The sequence below is a fragment of the Oncorhynchus nerka genome, linkage group LG4, assembly GCF_034236695.1.
Source record: "Oncorhynchus nerka isolate Pitt River linkage group LG4, Oner_Uvic_2.0, whole genome shotgun sequence".
Taxonomy (NCBI): domain Eukaryota; kingdom Metazoa; phylum Chordata; class Actinopteri; order Salmoniformes; family Salmonidae; genus Oncorhynchus; species Oncorhynchus nerka.
Genome location: NC_088399.1, coordinates 59,581,325 through 59,600,847, shown reverse-complemented (window position 1 = coordinate 59,600,847; position 19,523 = coordinate 59,581,325). Strand labels below are relative to the sequence as shown.

Here is a 19,523-nt window from a genome sequence, read left to right as displayed (position 1 = left end):
GAAAGTCCATCATGTATTATTCCAGCCCAACTGCAGTTTGGATTTTGGCCACTAGATGGCAGCAATGTATGTACAACGTTTTAGACTGATCAAATGAACCATTGTATTTCTGTTCAAAATTGTGTATCAAGACTGCCCAATTATGCCTAATTTGTTTATTAAGAACTTTGCATGCCCAAAACTGTGCACTGTCCTCAAACAATAGCATGGCATTCTTTCACTGTAATAGCTACTGTAAATTGGACAGTGCAGTTAGATTAACAAGAATTTAAGCTCTCTGCCAATATCAGATATGTCTATGTCCTGTTCTTGTTACTTACAACCTCATGCTAATTGCATTACCCTACGTTAGCTCAACTGTCCCGTGGAAGGGACATCGATCCCGAAGAAGTTTTTAAACTAAAAACACACATTATTACATTTTTCTTGCCTATATTGAATACATCATTTAAACATTCACAGTGTAGCTTGGAAAAAGTACGTGAACCCCTAGGCTAATGACTTCTCCAAAAGCTAATTGGAGTCAGGAGTCAACTAACCTGGAGTACAATCATTGAGATGAGATTGGAGATGTTGGTTAGAGCTGCCCTGCCGTATAAAAAACACTCACAACATTTGAGTTTGCTATTCACAATAAGCATTGCCTGATGTGAACCATGCCTCGAACAAAAGAGATCTCAGAAGACCTAAGATTAAGAATTGTTGACTTGAATTTAGCTGGAAAGGGTTACAAAAGTATATCTAAAAGCCTTGATGTTCATCAGTCCACAGTAAGACAAAAAAAACATTGCTGCACATCTGAAGTTTGCAAAATAGCATCTGGATGTTCCAAAATATTCTGTGGACAGATTAAACTAAAGTTGAGTTGTTTGGAAGGAAGGAACACGCAACACTATGTGGAGAAAAAAAAGGCACAGCACACTAACATCAAAACCTCATCCCAACTAGAAAGTATGGTGAAGGGAGCATCATGGTTTGGAGCTGCTTTGCTGCCTCAGGGCCTGGACAGCTTGTTATCAACGGAAAAATGAATTCTCAAGTTTATCATGACATATTTTGCAGTAGTATGTAAGCCTATCTGTCAGTCAATAGAAGTTGGGTGGTGCAACAAGACAACAACCCAAAACACACAAGTAAATCAACAACAGAATGGCTTCAACAGAAGAAAATACGCCTTCTGGAGTGGCCCAGTCAGAGACCTCAACCCGATTGAGAGGCTGTAGAATGACCTCAAGAGAGCGGTTCACACCAGACATCCCAAGAATATTTCTGAACTGAAACAGTTTTTGTAAAGAGGAATGGTCCAAAATTCCTCCTGAAAAAAACATTTGGTTGAGGTTATTGCTGTCAACCAGTTATTAGATCCAAAGGTTCACATACTTTCCCCGCGCTGCACTGGGAATGTTTCCCCGGTGTTGAATAAAGACATGAAAACGTATCATTGTTATTCATTTAAGCAGACTGTATGTCTATTGTTGTGACTTAAATGAAGATCAGATCAAATGTTATGACCAATTTATGCAGAAGTTCAGGTAATTCCAAAGGGTCCACATACTTTTTTCTTGCCACTGTAAATGACATTGAGGTTCTGTAGGGAGTGAGCAAAAGGTCTCATGCCTGGAACAGTGCATAGTCAGGGCAAGAGCTCTAGGAGCACAATGCGGGACGGCGCGCTCCAGCTCAATAAATTATCACGGGGACTATTTTTAAGCCGAAGTGTAAATGCACTAATCCTCCGAGCAGTAGCTGCGAATAGCCTACCGAGAGTCACATCAGGGAATAGCACTCTTCATCTTTCTCCCTTCTCTCTCGTTCCTTCCCGCTCTCCCCGTCTCTCGCACACTCTGCCTCCCTTTTCTCTCCCCCGTCTCTCTCGCTCTCTCTGCCTTCCTTTTCTCTCGACTCCCATCCTGCACCTTCGCTCTCTTTCTGTTTCATTCCCCGCTTCATTCTCTCCGCCTCTTTCTTCTTTACCCTTCTTTTCATATGTAAAAGAAAAAAAAACACTTTGTTCCTGTGTTGGGGTATTGTGCTTATCGCCCAGACTCTATGGGGACTCCGCGGCGTTCTATTCAATTTTAATAAACAATAACAGCCTTTTAAATAAACGGGGAGGAGAAACATGTAAGAGACACTGCAAACGTGACACAGAGCAGGAGCATAGAGCATTTTGGTCCATATACTACCATACAATTATGTCATAAGCATATTGGCCTTCCTGCAAGAACTAGAGGCCTATGGCTTTATGTAACAGCTTTCCTCCTATGGGATTCGTTACATAGCCACACTTAGAAAAGTTAGCTACACGAAGTAAGCCCCTACGTCAGCTGTAGTTGTGTGTTTTGGTATGGGCTACGGGACGCTCCCGTGATGGTGTTTAATAGCACATAATGGGCTGCCGTTAATCATGGGCTCGGGGTTCGGTTTTACAAGGTTAATGACGCCGTAGCGGAGCTCTCGAGTGTGTCCCATTCCTCAGGTATTTATCAGTGTCAGGTGAAATCTGTGCTGGGACTGGGCAAGGCTGCAGCCCCCGACTGACTCTCTCCTCCCCTAACTAGCAGAAGAAACCAAGAGTGGTGCCAAAACTGCAGTAGAATACCTGAGCCCCAAAGTAAATTAATTATTCAGCAAACTCCAATGTCTGCGATGATGTAGCAACAAGGTTTACCAGAGCTAGTGTACACCTAATCTCGGTAACCCAAAACCGAAAATCTCTACAAACTACTCGATTACAATACTATTTAGGTAGTCCGGGTAACTATTTAGCAGCCTTGTTTAGCAGTCAGCTAATGCGAATACGGCTAATGCTTGAGCTACAACTGGTATTATAGCTGGAACCAATGCTAGAGATATGGTGAATACACTACTAGCTACAACCAATAGACTACCTTACCTGGAACCAATTTTGGAGGTACAACATATCTTTGCATTCACCCATGCTGGACCTACAATAACCATGTGAAAACGGTCTTGAGATGAACGCAATAACACTGTAACCTCCCTGAAAGTGGAGGATCGTGACGCCATCACCACCATCATTAAACATTTCTGGACCGCCTACAGTAATGCTCATGGCACATTTACAGTACTTTCAACATTTCTGCACTCACACGTTCTTTGTTTTTTTTTGTGTTGCATCACTAAGTGAAAGCCCTAGAGAAGTTATGTGGCAAAGAGTAATCTTTCTGCATACTAAAGAGAACATAGTGCTGGTAATGAGTTAAGTAAGGTCCCCTGCTGAGTACCATAACATGTAGTAAAGACATTTGAAAATGGAGGCATCATGGCATCGTACTATGATGATTTACAGGGAACTTAGGTGAACTGTTGGAATAAAATAATTATTATAATTCAATAGTCAGAATATAAATAATAGTGGGCACTTTGAATACAGTGTTGTTTGACATGATAACGAATGAAAATGCCAGGGAGGAGTTATTGTGACGGGGTAGGAACCAAAGTGTTGGTCAGTGTTTCCTAGGGGACCCTATCATCTTTGGCTACATTAAAAGTTTATTTGTGTATCCAACAGATTCATGCTTTGCCTATTCCTCTTTGATTTGCAAGATACTGTTGCACAAACATGCTGATTTAGACCTACACCATCAATGTATAGCTAGCTACATTTGCTCTGACTTAGTACATTTATTAGCTAGCTAGCCAGCTAACTAGCGGTTAGCATTAGAAGCTAACACGATTTAGCGGCAAACTAGTTTGCAGATATAAGAAAAACAAGCTAATAGTGTAAATATAGAACGCTTGTGGATTTATATTAAGAAGCAAAGCGGAAACATCATTGTCAACATTGTTGCATGTGCTGCATTGACCATGCAGATTGGACGCAAGTATCTCGTGGTCAAGCAACAACAGACGGACAAATGTTGGTTTGGCAGATGCCAGAAGAACGCTACCTGCCCCGATGCGTATTGCCAACTGTAAAGTTTGGTGGAGGAGAAATAATGGTCTGGGGCTATTTTTCATGGTTCGGGCTAGGCCCCTTAGTTCCAGTGAGGGTACATCTTAATGCTACAATTCTGTGCTTCCAACTTTGTGGCAACAGTTTGGGGAAGGCCCTTTCCTGTTTCAGCATGACAATGCCCTCATACACAAAGTGATCCCCATACTGAAATGGTGTGGAAGAAGTTGACTGGCCTGCACAGAGTGCCGTTCTCAACCCTATTGAACACCTTTGGGATGAATTGGAACACTGACTGCGAACCAGATGTAATCGCCCAGCATCCGTGCCCGGCCTCACTAATGTTCTTATGGCTGAATGGAAGCAAATCCTCGCAGCAATGTTCCAACATCTAGTGGAAAGCATTCCCAGAAGAGTGGAGGCTGTTATAGCAGCAAAGGGGGGACCAAGTCTATATTAATGCCCATGATTTTGGAATGAGATGTTCGACAAGCAGGTGTCCACATACTTTTGGTCATGTAGTGCACATCATTTACACACACAAACACAAACGTCAGCTCAGACAAATCCATCTCAGAGAGGCCCAGCTCATGAGCTCCATCGGCAGCAGATTTGAATTTAGAATGGAAAATGAATGTGTTTATGCAACAACTGTAAGTGTATCGAACCGAATCTCATCGATTCATTCTCTAATCGCACCGAATCGTTTCCATCCAAAACGTATCGTTCCTGTATTGTGTCCGTGCACATGTATCTAGATGAGTATCAAATCATCTTGAAAGGGAAAGATGCACATACCTACAAACCGCATATCAGTATTGGCATCGTATTCTTCAGTAACTATTAGTGTCCTACGTAAATGTGATGGGTGTGGCTGCCTCTAGTTGAGGGCTTGTTTATTCTTGGTGGGATGGATGACAGACAAATTTCATTTTCCACCTGCAACCAAACCCTGTACTTTCTTCATTGCTGTCAATGTAGAGAAAGATGCAGGAAAGGGCAGCAAAATCGTCATGGCCTCAAGTGGTAAGTTCAGGATACTCTTTTTCACAGTAGGCCAGAAATCCACGAGACATTTGCTGGATTTTGATCTTCAGTGTCCTATTACAGGATAACTCCAACTCCTCTTCAGCCATTCCACAATGTCCGCTCTTAGATGTCATGGCGAGGGCAAACGGATCACGGACCCAGTCCCAATCATTTGTGTTTCTCCGTGAAGTATGAATTTATATACTCACTCCATGAAGTGTGATGATTGTCTCTCACTATGTTCACTGATGGAATGTTTGTGTCCAAAAACATGTCAGTAATCCCGTTCTGTAGCCTTGTTAGCCAAATTTCAATTTTCGTCCTGAAAGCATTGATCTTGCCTCGCACCTCCAGAATAGAGGCATAATCCCCTTGCATGGATAAGTTAAATCTGTTAAAAATCAGCGAGGTAGGCATGTTTAGCAATCCATTCTAAATTGGAGAAAAAAATGCAAGTTTGTCCTCTTTCAGAAACTTGCACATCTGTGTGCGTAGGTCAAACACCTGCTGTAACCCTTTTCTGCAGGAGAGCCACCGCAGCTCGGAGTGAAACCAGTGTCATGTTCCACGTCCATTTCTTTGCAATGATGTGCCAACAGACGTGTGACTACGGTGGCCTTGATTTCACAAAATTAACTCCCGTCACAACCTTATTAAGCACAGAAGTCTTGTTCCATGGCTTTGGATGCAATTGCTTGTCGTGTGTAACATGCAGTGGGCGCCCACTATCTTGGGGTTGACAGCCTTTATTCTTGCGACTACCCGACTCTTGCCACTGGTCATTGCCGCCACCGTATCATTTGTGCATACAGCCGCACGTATTTCCCAGCTTAATCATTCTTCGGTCATGAATTTATCCAACATTTCGAATATTTCCTCACCTGTTGTTTGACCCGGCACCTTTTTCCAGGATTGCTAGCCAGGCCCGGAGAAATGAAAAGGAGCGAGATAACATTGACCTTGCATGAATGAAATGCATCCGTTGATTTGATTGACATGACTTTGTCAAATGAGTTATTTGAATAAACCAATCACAAGCACAATACAAGACAGGCATGTGGGCTTTGCCTGTGAGATGCTTGATCAGTGCACAATTCAATAATTTTTGGCGGACCCCAGGCTATCAACTTAGTCCACGGATCCCTTGGCCAAAATGTGTTTAATATGTAGGTAATATTCAATAAAAAAATATATCTTGTTTGCCTCGTGTTTCCATTATTTTGTCGGTTACCTGTATGTTTATATCCCACTTTGCTGCCATGCACACACCCTCCCCTCGCCCCAAACGCCCAGTCAGTCCCAGATTCCCCAAAACAAAATCTTTCTCCTAATCCCAATTACAAACATTGACAGTTTGAGTACTAGTGGGGGGTTTGCAGTTGCAGGAAGAACTGTGACAAACAAAAACCTGTGTGACATGTCATAACAAAGACCAAACGACTCCCTCCGCATAAAACATTGACAGTTTGAGTACTAGTGGGGGGTTTGCAGTTGCAGGAAGAAATGCGACAAACAAAAATCTGTGTGACATGTCATAACAAAGACCGAACGACTCCCTCCGCATAAATCAAATAAGACTTATTTACTTAACCTCACTTGGTTATGCTGATGAGCAAGAGTTTTTCTGTTTCGTAGAGGGAAAAAACACCAGTCTTTGTTTATGTTGTGATATCGGGGCAGGGGAAAAGGGAACTCACGAACAGCCCGAGAACAGGATGACCTATTTTGAAGGCACACTGTGGAACAAGGCTTTGCTAAAACCCTCTCTGTGAGCTATAAGTATCTAAACAATATCCTCCTTCGTGTGCGTGCGTGAGCAAATGCTGCTGCAGTAATGAGTATGTAGACCAACCAGATAGTAGAAATACATTCACTGATCATTTGCTTGCTTAAAGCACATCAGACGAAGGGCATTCCGTTTCAGGCCTGGTTAGACTATCTTCCAAGTGTGAAGGTCTCATAGACCAAGTAAACGTAATGTCCGTCACCAAAACAACAGCCCTTCTGAGATGGCATAAAACCCGAAACAGAGGAAAAAGAGCCAGTCAAACACCAGATCTCACACACACACACAAAAATGGAGACCATCCAATCACAAATGAGACCACACCTAGGGCTGTTGCGGTGAGCATATTATCGCCACACCGGCGGTCAAGAGTCATATTATATGTGACTGTTTAGTCACGTTAATTAGGCTTCTCCAAGCTCTGATACTGCTGATGTTCATTAGTAGCCTACCAAACTTGCTAACTGCCTGGTACTCAGCACTCTATTGTCCCTCTAATCACTCTGACATCAATGCAAATGTAATTGAAAAACTAATCAAACACTTCATGAGAGCCCATGAGCTCATGGTGGGCAACATGTCAGACCTAATGTAAAGAAAATAAATTCATAGAGACAAATCTGCCCGATTCCAGCCTTGCTAAAGCACCCCTAGATCATCACCGATCCTTCACCAAATGTACAAAAAAACACACAAAAAAACCCCCATTGAGTTAATAAAGCCGCAAACAAAACATGGTCTAATTTTTGCTTCCTTTGAGTAAGGCAGCTCCAAAATGCAGGTGTTTCAGCCTAGCTCAGTGCTTTCTGTGGTGGTGGGGCAACCCAGCGGAAAATATGGAGAGTAGGGGTTGGTAATGTTCTCTAGTTGCGCCGTGACTGGCTCAGTGTTCTGTCACTCATGGGGACACCTCCAAGTCTAAGGGTAGAGCTCGAAAATTCAAGCCCCCTGGGTGCTGCCATAGAGTTACATTAGAAGTGCCCGTCCAAGAAGGCTCAAGGTAATTGGCCACAAATAAAATGTCAAATCACATTATATATACAGTAGCTTTGATTAAACTGATCATGTCAACATCATCCTTTCAAAATCTTAGCTAGCATTCATCATCATGAATCAAGTCAACAATATACTGGCAAATCTTTTTTTTTATCCTTGTCATATGAAGAGAAATAAGGTTGAGAAATTATAGATAAAACATATCGGTGCTCATGGACATAAACATTACACAAGTTTGAAATTGCAAATTCAATGAGTGGTTTGGAAGGAATCAGTGACAGTGGCTAACTGCAAGCATTGCAAAGCAATCACTAGCCTGTTATTCAGTGGAGTGACTGTGTGGTCCCAAGTCTGGGTTTAATGGTCTCTTTTCCAAGTTTAAAAGGATAAACATTCAACATTGGCCATGCTGTCAATGAAGCATGATTTGTACTCAACTTAACTCGTAACTGGGAAATCTGACTTCAGTGAGTTCAAGACAACTGGGAACTCTGGGGGAAACGTTTTGAACGGTCATCCAACATTTTCCCCTCTTGATTTCACCTACTGTTCTGACTTGGTGGTGCACATGTAGCCTATAACCTGTTTTAGAGAAATGTAATCATTGAATATTGTATTTTTTTTTCTTCAAGTCAATAGTCACATTATGCAGCCTTACAATGTATTAAAAATCAAAACATAGCCCAACATTTGTAGAAAAACGAAAGTTACATAAATAACTCTAAATTAAGCATACAGGAGTACCTATTTTCTTAGTTAACCGCTCAACGCAGAATAGCCGCATGTGCGCACTCCCTCAAATCGTTTGTAGAAAATATCCTTTCTATTTTATTCCGCTTGTTCAATTCTTATCCTATAAAATATAAAATGCCACAGAATTCCAAGAAAATCTTCTCTGCTGAATGAACTAGTGTAGCCCACAGCTATTTGGCATGGCCAGGACCGGTGGTGGAAAAAGTTACCCAAATGTCATACTTGAGTAAAAGTATAGATACCTTTTAATAGAAAGTTACTCAAGTAAAAGTGGAAGTCACCCAGTAAAATACTACTTGAGTAAAAGTCTAAAAGTTTTTGGTTCTAAATATACTTAAGTATCAAAGTAAAAGTATTAATCATTTCAAATTACTTATATTAAGCAAAACAGACTGCACCATTTTCTTGTTTTTAAAATGTACGGATAGCCAGGGGCACACCCCAACACTCAGACATAATTTACAAAAGATTTGTGTCTAGTTAGTCCGCCAGATCAGAGACAGTAGGGATGACCAGGGATGTTCTCTTGATAAGTGTGTGAATTGGACAATTTTCCTGTCCTGTTAAGCATTTAAAATGTACGTTTGGATGTCATGGAAAATGTTGGGAGTAAAAAGTACATTATTTTTCTTTTGGAATTTAGGGAAGTAAAAGTTGCCCAAAATACAAATAGTAAAGTACAGATACCCCCAAAAACAACCTAAGTAGTACTTTAAAGTATTTTTACTTAAGTACGTTACACCCCTGATAAGGACAACTCAGAGTATGTGATTCTGAAATGAAATTGGACTACATTTTCTTCATATAATGTTTCTTTAGACCTGTCTAAAATAATGGATTTCTTGTAAAGGTGTAGGCTATATTACATGGATTTGAGACTTTTTCAAATGTAGATGTTCCAAAGGTCTGTGTCGGTGGCTTTTAGACTGTGTGGAAGCCAGGAGATGCTAAATGTGTTTACAGTCAATTACCGTATTGCTTGACAATCACCAGGAGATGATAAATGTGTTTACAGTCAATTACCGTATTGCTTGACAATCACCAGGAGATGCTAAATGTGTTTACAGTCAATTACCGTATTGCTTGACAATCACCAGCTGACCAAAATTTTGTGACTACCACACCCCCAAAAACTCGAAATGCTCCAATCACAAACCCCCGTCCCGTTTAGTACCCCTCAAGAAAGGCTTGACTATAGCCCAGATCAGGCACTTCAAAGCTGGCTTGACGATTAGCTGGGTACTGTGTGACTCTCCAGGCGTACACTTTCTCACACCGAGTACCACAGAGGCAGAACAGAGGTGAGGAGAGAGAGAGCGACAGACACAAAGAGGGAGCGAGAGAGAGAGAGAGAGAGATACAAAGGTAGATGCAGACACTCAGAGGTGTGCTCTGATTAAACAATGAGAGATGAGGCCTGATTTATTAATGCATAGAGATAGATAAATGGAGAGCCGGAGAAAACAGATTAAGCCCCCACCTCCTCTCTTCATTCAGAGCTTTCGAGAATTCCGACCTGTGAGTACCTGTTTCAGAGGCTGCTGCTCGTATCTTAATACTGGGTGAATCACATTAATAATTTATCCCAGTGGCAAGGGAGCCACCACCGGCTAGAGAGGGACTGAGAGAAGAGTGACTGAAGCGACTAGAGGGAGAGAAGGCCAATATACCCTCTGTCGTTGGGTTCTACTGTATGTGTAAATTACAGTGCAAAACGCTACATTAATAATCAACACCTTCAACCTTTATTTGGGCGGTGAACAGCAGGAGCGGGCCATGTAATTGGTTAGTTTAATAACTGGGCGTGGTGCATTGCTCTTTTTTTGTGTCTCACACACACACACTAATCGCACACAGGCATAGCCGCATACACACGTTCACTCACAAAACATAGGCGACACACTCACCCATGCGCACACACTGCACTGGCACACTGACACACTCGTACACAAATACAAGTCGCGAGCGCACACAAACTAGGCTACACAGACGCTCACATGGCTGTGTTCATCCCCTGTCATGTTTAATTTTGGTTGGTAGAGTGTAGTAATCCGAGAAAAGAATAGAATTGAGTCAATCTGAGTTCACTGGGCTCTTAAAAGGCACGGTAGAATTGTACTCGCTTTTATTCACCATTTAATATTATAGCTCTTAACTAAGGCAGTTTGAAGGTTATTTTTTCAATGATGTGCGGGGCTCTAAATTTTTTTTTAAATAACTATTTTATATTGCCTGTGAATCAGGGATTTATTTTATTTTATAGATTTCTTTTATTTGATTATCATCCTTAATTAATTTTACCGGGGAAGTCACTTTGAGATTGACGGCTCTTTTTCAAGTGAGTCCTGGCCAAGAAGGCAAGAGTTGAGAACAAGATAATAGCTGACAGATTTATAATACGAAAGGTGTATATAACAACGGGAACAGGGCAACCAGTCGTAGCATTCAGTTTGTGTGTGCAGTATGTGTTTGTTCTGTTGATTTCTGCTCCAGGCAAAGAAAAAGGGAATTCTTGACATTGACATCAATTGAAAATACAATATTTGTCATTGACTTGAACCTTGAGGCCTGTCCTCGATTCTCTACTACCACCTTTATAACGTGGGTACGTATATTATAGAGAAGAATGTGTGTGTGGAGGGATGGGTTGGGGTGGGGTGGGGGCTGTGTCAAATAAAATCACATTTATTGGTCACATACACGCGTTATTGCGGGTGTAGCGAAGTGCTTGTGTTTCTAGCTCTGACAGTGCAGTCATATCTATCAATTTCACAACATTTACCCAATACATACACTTCTAAGTAAAGGAATGGAATTAAGAATATATAAATACATTGACAAGCAATGTCAGAGCGGCATAGACTAAGATACAGTAGAATAATAGAATACAGTATATACATATGAGATGAGTAGTGCAAGATACGTAACATTGTTAAAGTGACTAGTGTTCCATTTATTAAAGTGTCCAGTCTATGTATATAGGCAGCAGCCTCTTATATGCTAGTGATGGCTATTTAACAGTCTGATGGTCTTGAGATAGAAGCTGTTTTTCAATCTCTGTGTTTGTGCGTGTATATATGTGGTTGTGCATGTATGAAAAAACCTTGACGTGTGTGGTATATGCATAACGGAGAAAGAGGGGGAGCAACCTTGACTATTTTCTGCACTATAAAGTGTGGCGTGTATTAGGAGAGAGACTATGGCAGGCTGTCTGCTCGTCCAGGGTATCCATGACGGTAATGAATTTCAGACTATCACTACCACTGTCACTCTCTCTCTCTTCCTCACACACACACAGCCCTCGACCTCCTTTTTGTATCTGTGTGTGTGTGGTCTGACACGTGCTTGTATACAGACAGTTACTGGAGACATGGACTGATGTGTTTGTCAATGATCATATGGATGGATGCATTACCGGAGCGCCAAGTCCAAGACCAAAAGGCTCCTTAACAGCTTCTACCCCCCAAGCCATAAGGCCGCTGAACAGCTAAACTAATCAAATGTTTACCCGGACTATTTACATTAACGCCCCCAACTTTATGTTGAGGTATGTTGTTTGATGCACAGCCACATAGCCTATATGGTAAATACAGCGTCGGCTCTTGCTTTTCATTTCCATCTGAAAATGGTGTATTCACAGTGTGACACTCTTTCAGAGACGAGTTCAGACTCATCAAAGAGGCATTGGCATGTGTCACCCGTGCTGTGTCACTGTCGTCGCCGAGCTTTAAATGTCAATTGTCTCCCCTGATCCGCCTGACTCGTTCTTGTGCGTGTGCTTTTTCTCTCTCACACACACACACACACACACACATATATATAGACACAGACCAGCTTTCCACCTATTTGTGTTCCTTGGAGTGCAATGCTGCGCCACAGTATTGATCACCTGCTGCTTCTGCCCTTTTTATAATTATGTCTCCACTCTTTTTACTCTTCCCTTTCTCCTTTATCCTCTCTGTCGCTCGTCTCCTTCTCTCTCCTCTTTTGTTAATTCCCTTTCCCCTGATCCATTTTTATGCCTCCCTGTGCCCCGTGCTTATCACACTCCTTTTTCTGTTTGATCTCCACTCTCCTCCTCATGTACATCATTTTACTCTGTTCATTTGGCTCCCCCTTCTTTTTTGCTCCTTATTTCATTAAAAAAAAAATCCTAATCATCATTCTTTCTGTTTATCCATTTCTCACTTCCACCTTTGTTCTCTCTCCTTTCTCTCTATCCCCCCCCCCTCTCTTTGTCCCCCCCCCTCTCTCTCTCCTTGTCTGCAGCCTCTCTGGAGTGTTCTCCGTAGCCCGGGCGTTCCAGGACGCCAGCTGCCAAAAGGACCCAGTCTCCCTCGGACCTCCTACATCTGACCCCCTCCCACCACCAATCAGAGCTGTCCTGACCCCAACCTTAATCCTAACTCCAAGCTTAACCCCATGCTTAGTCCCAAAACCTCAAACCTTCACACAAGTAAATTCATTGGCTTGTCCAGTGACTTATCATAGACATTCTATCACTTTCTTGCCTTTAACAAAGCATTCCCACTACATTTGTCCCTACGCCACCCCAACTCTCCTACCCCTTTCTGAAGCACCACTAGCCCAGGACATTCTGAGAACAAGCATCAAGAGCTGGACAACTTATCAACCCTCAACCGACGATCCAACCACAAAGACTGCGGAGAGCAACGATAAAACACACATGTCAAAAATGGCATCAAATTGAAAAAAACTTCTATGATAATTCCTCCATGGCCGTCCTATGTGAATACAACCCCCAGGATACACCACTGAGCCGGTGTGTAACATTCTGTTCTAATGGTGACTTTATAGACATATTGGGTACACCAGCCTTTCGCTCTTTACCCTCCGTCTTCTTTCTCTCGGTCTCTCTCGCGCTCTGTCCTCACTGACTATGTCGGCGCAGCGAGAGGGTGACACATTTTGCACTTCTATATGTTCCCTTTCTCCTTCACTCTCTCTCCCTCTTTTTCCGACTATTGTCTGCATTGATTCTGTGCATTGTCAGTGTCTGGGCTTGCCTGGTGAAAATATTGTCTCGGTTGTCCTATCTGTGTCCTCTGCCCTGCTCCACTCTCTCCCTCCCTCACTTTGTGGGTCGCTCCCTCAGCGAACCCTTCCATGTGAGAGAACTTCACTGCGAATACATCCAGGTGTGGCATGAAGAGAGAGAACCAGGTGAAAAGTAAACGACTGAAAACCTACATGGGACAATTGGTGGGTTGAGAGATGTGGTTGAGAGAGAACCAGGCAAGTGCTTCTCTACTGATGAAGAGAACATAAAGAAGAAAAAGATCACACTGAAGACTCCCCCCCCTCTCCATTTTAAATATGAGCTGTATTGAAAATAGCGTAGAAAGGAAAATGTGCAAAAAAACATGTACCATGTGCAAAAAAACATGTACCATGTGCAAAAAACATGTACCAGGTGCAAAAAAAACATGTACCGTGTGCAAAAAAAACATGTACCATGTGCAAAAAAACATGTACTGTGTGCAAAAAAACATGTACCGTGTGCAAAAAAACAAACCATCCAATTGTTTTATGACAAACTAACTCTTTGCTGTAACTGTTAATGTGAAATGGCCATTCACTGTTAATATAAAGGCCTTTTACTGTACTTAGAAGCACATGGAACTGTCATGCCAACAATCCCGTCAATTGCTTGGGCCATCGTCCACTATGTGTGTTTTCAAACCCTGTAGCCAGTATGCTGGAGTGATTCCTATTACCCATGTATCACTACCACTGTAGCATGACCTATTGTCACCATCACAACAACTTCCTCTCTGTGAATAGGAATAAATGGGTATCCCCCAAAAATAAATGGCTGTCAAGAAATGGAAGTAGGGGAATTCCAACCCTGGAGAAAGCCATTGGTTTAGCTGAATTTAATTGCAACATTGGGTCTTGTGTTACGAGTGTCCATTGTTTGGATTGAAGCTTGGCTTATGCTGTGTAGTTGGTGGTTGGCCCATTAGTAGCAAATTTAATAGTATTGATTAAACCTTCAGGACTCTGTAGACCTACAGGCCTGGAATAGCCCATCCCTGACATTGGAGAGGTAAGGAATGCTGATACTTAGTCACATGGGATGAAGTAGTTCTTAGCTAAACACAAGTGGCTATTTCATGCTTCGGTGGAGATCTGGTGTCAGTATCTCTCTTGGCTAGTGGGGGCTGCCTGCCCTGCCTGCTGCCAGTTGGGGGACCTGGCACCTTCTCTTCACATCATCTGGATGTCGATAGTCGAACTGGGAGAAGTAGTCTACAGTATTAACCCAAGGCGGTGTTTGGATAAAGAAAAGAAAACTCCTGGAACTGTAACATGGGCTGCTCCTTCCTTCCAACTATAACTGGGCTGTAAATGAGTTATTTAGTAAAGGAAGTATTATGACTTTGTATATGGTAACTCACCATGTGACTTTCAGGGCATTTCGAACCTGGGTCCTGTTCATAAGGGCACACCGGAACCAAAAGTTTTGCGACGGAAAACCAGACCGAGCGTTTCTTATTGGACAAGTCCAAGTAGTCTCATGTTTGAACCCATTTTCCCCCCGTTTGGTGCCTAATGCACATGACCATGCCAGCTCTGCCAAGGTGCCCGAGGACTTGCCTGAACTGGCTATTTCCACAATCCCCTGATGTATTTTTTACACTTTTGGAATTTATTCATTGGCACTTTACTAGTGCACTGTTACCCAAGAGAAAACCTTACTTTCTTATTGCACAAGACAAACCTTAGTACATCACCCACACATACATGCAAATGGAAGCAGACTTACAAGGAATTATGTGACTACACAGTCAGACATTACATTCACAGGTGTATATAAATACATATGCCTATATTATGCACGCGCAAACACAAACACACATTGGACACATACACATTAACACACTTAAACTAATACAACTGTTAAAGGGATAGTTTGGGATTATGTTTCCGAGTCCACTATAAAGGAAGTTAGCATTGGCTCGTGAAACTACCTCTAACTAGTTTAGGGCAAAGACTACAACCTATCCCTTTACAGTTTTTTTCAATCGCATACAAGCAGTTTTTGTGTCTGTGTTGGAACATCTATTGCAGAAAACCGCAATGATGAAATGCTCAAATACATTTACAGAACTTCTGGTCATATCTTAGATCACCATTTGCAAAACGCTTAATTCAAATGTCATCAGTGACATTACGTGTTCTGTTCACATAATATAACACAATTACGGCCCTGCTACACTATAGCCATCGGGCGTCTGGCGTTGCCATCAGCTGATGAGAAAAGGCTTCCTTTGAAATCGAAGAAAGCTGCTTCACTGTCAGTGTTGCATCACGTCCAATGGCAGCAGCGCCCAAGCTCAAGAATCGCCATGGTGAAATTGTTGATGGCTGATGCGCGAGTTCATTCTATCTTGTGAATTGAAATAATGAGAAATAAAGTTGCTTTTGGTTGCATATGGCTTTGACTACACCACGGGTTATTTTACGTTCACAATGTAAACAAAAGCAACGTCCGTAATTAGAGAACAGAGAATCATTTAATACAACTAATAGGAACAGCTTAATCAGTACTTCTGAAAAACTGGACAAAAGATATTGTACTTAGGCATAATTGATGAATACGGAACTGTACATTTGGGGAAAATAGAATGAAGACGCTTTCAAAACAACGCGCTGGTGGCATAGCAACGAAAAGCTTAAATCAGGAGAGAACTTTGTGCGATTGTGTTCACTGTTTCCGGCAATCCGTATACTGCACACAATTCTAAATCACCCCTTTCAGTGTCATATTATGTAGCCCTAAAATATATGGAAAGGTCTAGATGACTGTTGGGGCTGTCTAGTTGTTATGACATTATTTTTGACAATATTGCAGACATTCAGAGATGCACATAATTAAGTAATCATGCGGCCTATTCATATCAGTTGTGTTCCTCCACCTTACCATATTTCTATTGCGTATGGTTTTTCTGTGAACCAATGGAAAGTCTACAGAACAATGAACAAACCAGCCTTTGTATTGAGTACATGGAATTGGATTGTGATGATACTGATGAATGAATCGTGTGCACACAAGTGCTTTTTTAAATCAGGATTATTTGATGAGTATGACATTGTTTTGGTGAAATATGCATAAAAGGACAGGAATTGCCCATAACTCTGCACCTTTTGGATAGCTGTACTTCTACTTTTGATCATCATGATTTTGTGACTGTAAATCAAATGTATTGATCTACTGGGATTTGTAAAAGCCAGACTAACTTCCTGTTTTGTCTGCTCGGACTCAAAAGAGAAGTTTGGTTGCGTTCATCTTTCTGTGGGTGGTGGTGTTCTTTTGATGAATCTATTAGCAATGTTGATGGTAGGCTATAATATCATTTTGATGAATGTATTTTATGTTTTGAGAAGGCAACTACATTTTTGAAAAGGCATTTGACTCTTTTCCAAAAGTCCACGGAGTTCTGTGTCTGGTGAACACTGTTTTGAAAATTGACAACATTGTTCCAAAAAATGCTTGAAATCGATTGAGAAAAACGAATGTATGATTTTTGGCCAGTTTGACAGCATGTTTAGTTTTTTTTACTTTCTGGTGTTATTTTTGTATCAAACAGGCATGCAGACCAGGTCTTCAGCCCCCCACAATCTACATATAGGGTGCCTAATCATGGATATCAATGAAATATGATAAATATCTTAATAAATCTATTAACCTGTATACTGTAGTGTACATTACTGAGCATACCTCACTGCATATAGTTTTTTTTTACATATACCACATTTTCTTTACACACTGTATTGTGTTATGTGTAGACTAATACAGCAGACAGGGACTGAATACCTTTCTTCAGTGCTTGAATAAAGAGTGAATACACAGATCCTGAAGATAGATGATGTATCAGTGGTACTGTGGTTAAACAATACTATAGCATGTAGACAATCTCTCCTGGTTATCACGCTCCAGCCTCCGTACTTCCTCTGGGTCCTGGATGAATGGAAATGACTGAGAACAAATCTGCTCACACACACACACACACGAGAGCAGCTTCACACACAAATGCCGGTGGTGAAAGCAGCGCCGTGGAGCAGCGCGCTGGTGCCAATACTAAAACTCACTTACCCTGGGCCATGCAGCGGAAAGGAGGAGGAGTGAGAGATGACAGTAAATCACTAGGGCCCACAAGACATGCAGGAGACACTCAGCGTGTTAGGCTGTTTAGATTAAATCTGCCCGGTTTTCTCTCTCTCACTATCTCTCTCTGTCTCTTTTCCTGTCTCTCTTTCTCTCTCTCTCCAAGCAATCCAATTATATCCATCGCTTCTGCTGTCCCTCTACACATCTCTGAGTCAGGGCCGAGATAGAAAGATGGACACAATCTTTTTAATCTGTCTCCCTCTCCTCCCATCTCTTCCCTTTGGTCTATTGAACCCTTGTTCTCTTGTTACCGTACCTCTTTTCCCCCTCCAACCTCTTTTGTATCTCTGCTCTCTCTCTCTCTCTCTCTCTCTCTTCTCTCTGCATCCCCTCTTTCAGGCGTGTTGAACACACAGGCTGTCCTATGATTTAAACATGTTGGACACTAAGCTGCTCATCCCCTTTGGCGTGTCAAACTAAACATTAGAACACAGGGGTGCTCTGGCCACAGTGGAGAGTGAAAGTTTATATATATATATACAGTGGGGCAAAAAAGTATTTAGTCAGCCACCAATTGTGCAAGTTCTCCCACTTAAAAAGATGAGAGAGGCCTGTAATTTTCATCATAGGTGCACTTCAACTATGACAGACAAAATGAGAAAAAATTTCAGAAAATCACATTGTAGGATTTTTAATGAATTTATTTGCAAATTATGGTGGAAGTGTTTTTGCTTTCTCTTTCTTGTTGTACTCAGTCAATTCTCCCAGATCACTGTTCTTTTTTTAGTATTGAAATGTGGGGACTTTCTCTCATGTTCCCGCTCTCTCTCTTTCCCCTCCCTTTCTCTCTCCATATCAATTCAATTCAAAAGGCTTCATCGGTACGGGAAACATATGTTTATATTGCCAAAGGAAGTGAAATAGACATTAAACAAGTGAAATAAACAATCAAAAATGGACAGTAAACATTACACTTACAAAATCTCTCTCTCTTTCTCTTCTCCATCTGCCTCCCTCTCTCCAGTATAAGGCTTTTGGGTTATTTTATTTTTTACTTCAGTTTATTTAGTGAATATTCTCTTAACTCTATTTCTTGAACTACATTGTTGGTTAAGGGCTTGTAAAGTAAGCATTTCACCTGTTCTATTCAGCGCATGTGACAAATACAATTGGAATTGATTGAAATGAGTTGAACAATATCTCAAATCAAATATAATTTGTCACATGCGCTGAATACGACAGGTATTACCGTTGAAACAAGCCTTTAACCAACAATACATTTTTAAGAAAAATACGTTTTAAAAAAGTATTTACTAAAATAAACTGAAGTAAAACATAAATACAACATTTACATTTTTGGGGGAAAATAACAATTAAAGAGCAACAATAAAATAACAGTAGCTTGGCTATATACAGGGGGGACCGGTACAGAGGTTAGTCGAGGTAATTGAGGTAATATGTACATGTAGGTAGAGAAATATCTATCCTATCCATGGCTGCTAGTCTCAGTTTCAGTCCAATCATCACTCCAGGTGGTGTGTGTCAAATGACCCACTTCAGCAGCCAAGGGTTAAGCCTCTTTCCACCATCAGTTATTACAGCAGGATCTAGATCAAATTTGCACCAATCCACACACACACACACACACACACACACACCCTTCACCTGGTTGAGCTCACTTTAAACCACTTCTCGTGTTTATCTCCTCTGCTCAGGGCGTGTGTGAGCACTTCAGAGGAACCACAACATTGCTCCTAATGAATCAGTACTGACTGTGTCGAGCCTCTCTCTCTCTTCTCGCTCTCTCTTTATCACTGACAGGCTTCCCTGTGCCTGGGGAATTACAAGTAACTTTTCTGATAGGAAACCCTAGACTGACTTGATGGATTCCACACTGATGGATT

The 19,523-nt window shown here is 41.6% G+C and overlaps 1 protein-coding gene across 1 annotated transcript in view; it reads left to right on the top strand.

Moving 5' to 3' along the window:
- The window catches only part of samd12 (sterile alpha motif domain containing 12), a 122,037-nt gene extending 104,835 nt beyond the window's left edge, over positions 1-17,202 (top strand). The window contains exon 5 of the mRNA XM_029658010.2: positions 12,753-17,202. Coding sequence (XP_029513870.1) covers positions 12,753-12,775 — 23 coding nt within the window. The 3' untranslated portion in view covers positions 12,776-17,202. The remainder of the gene's footprint in view (positions 1-12,752) is intronic.
- Positions 17,203-19,523: the final 2,321 nt, after the last annotated feature.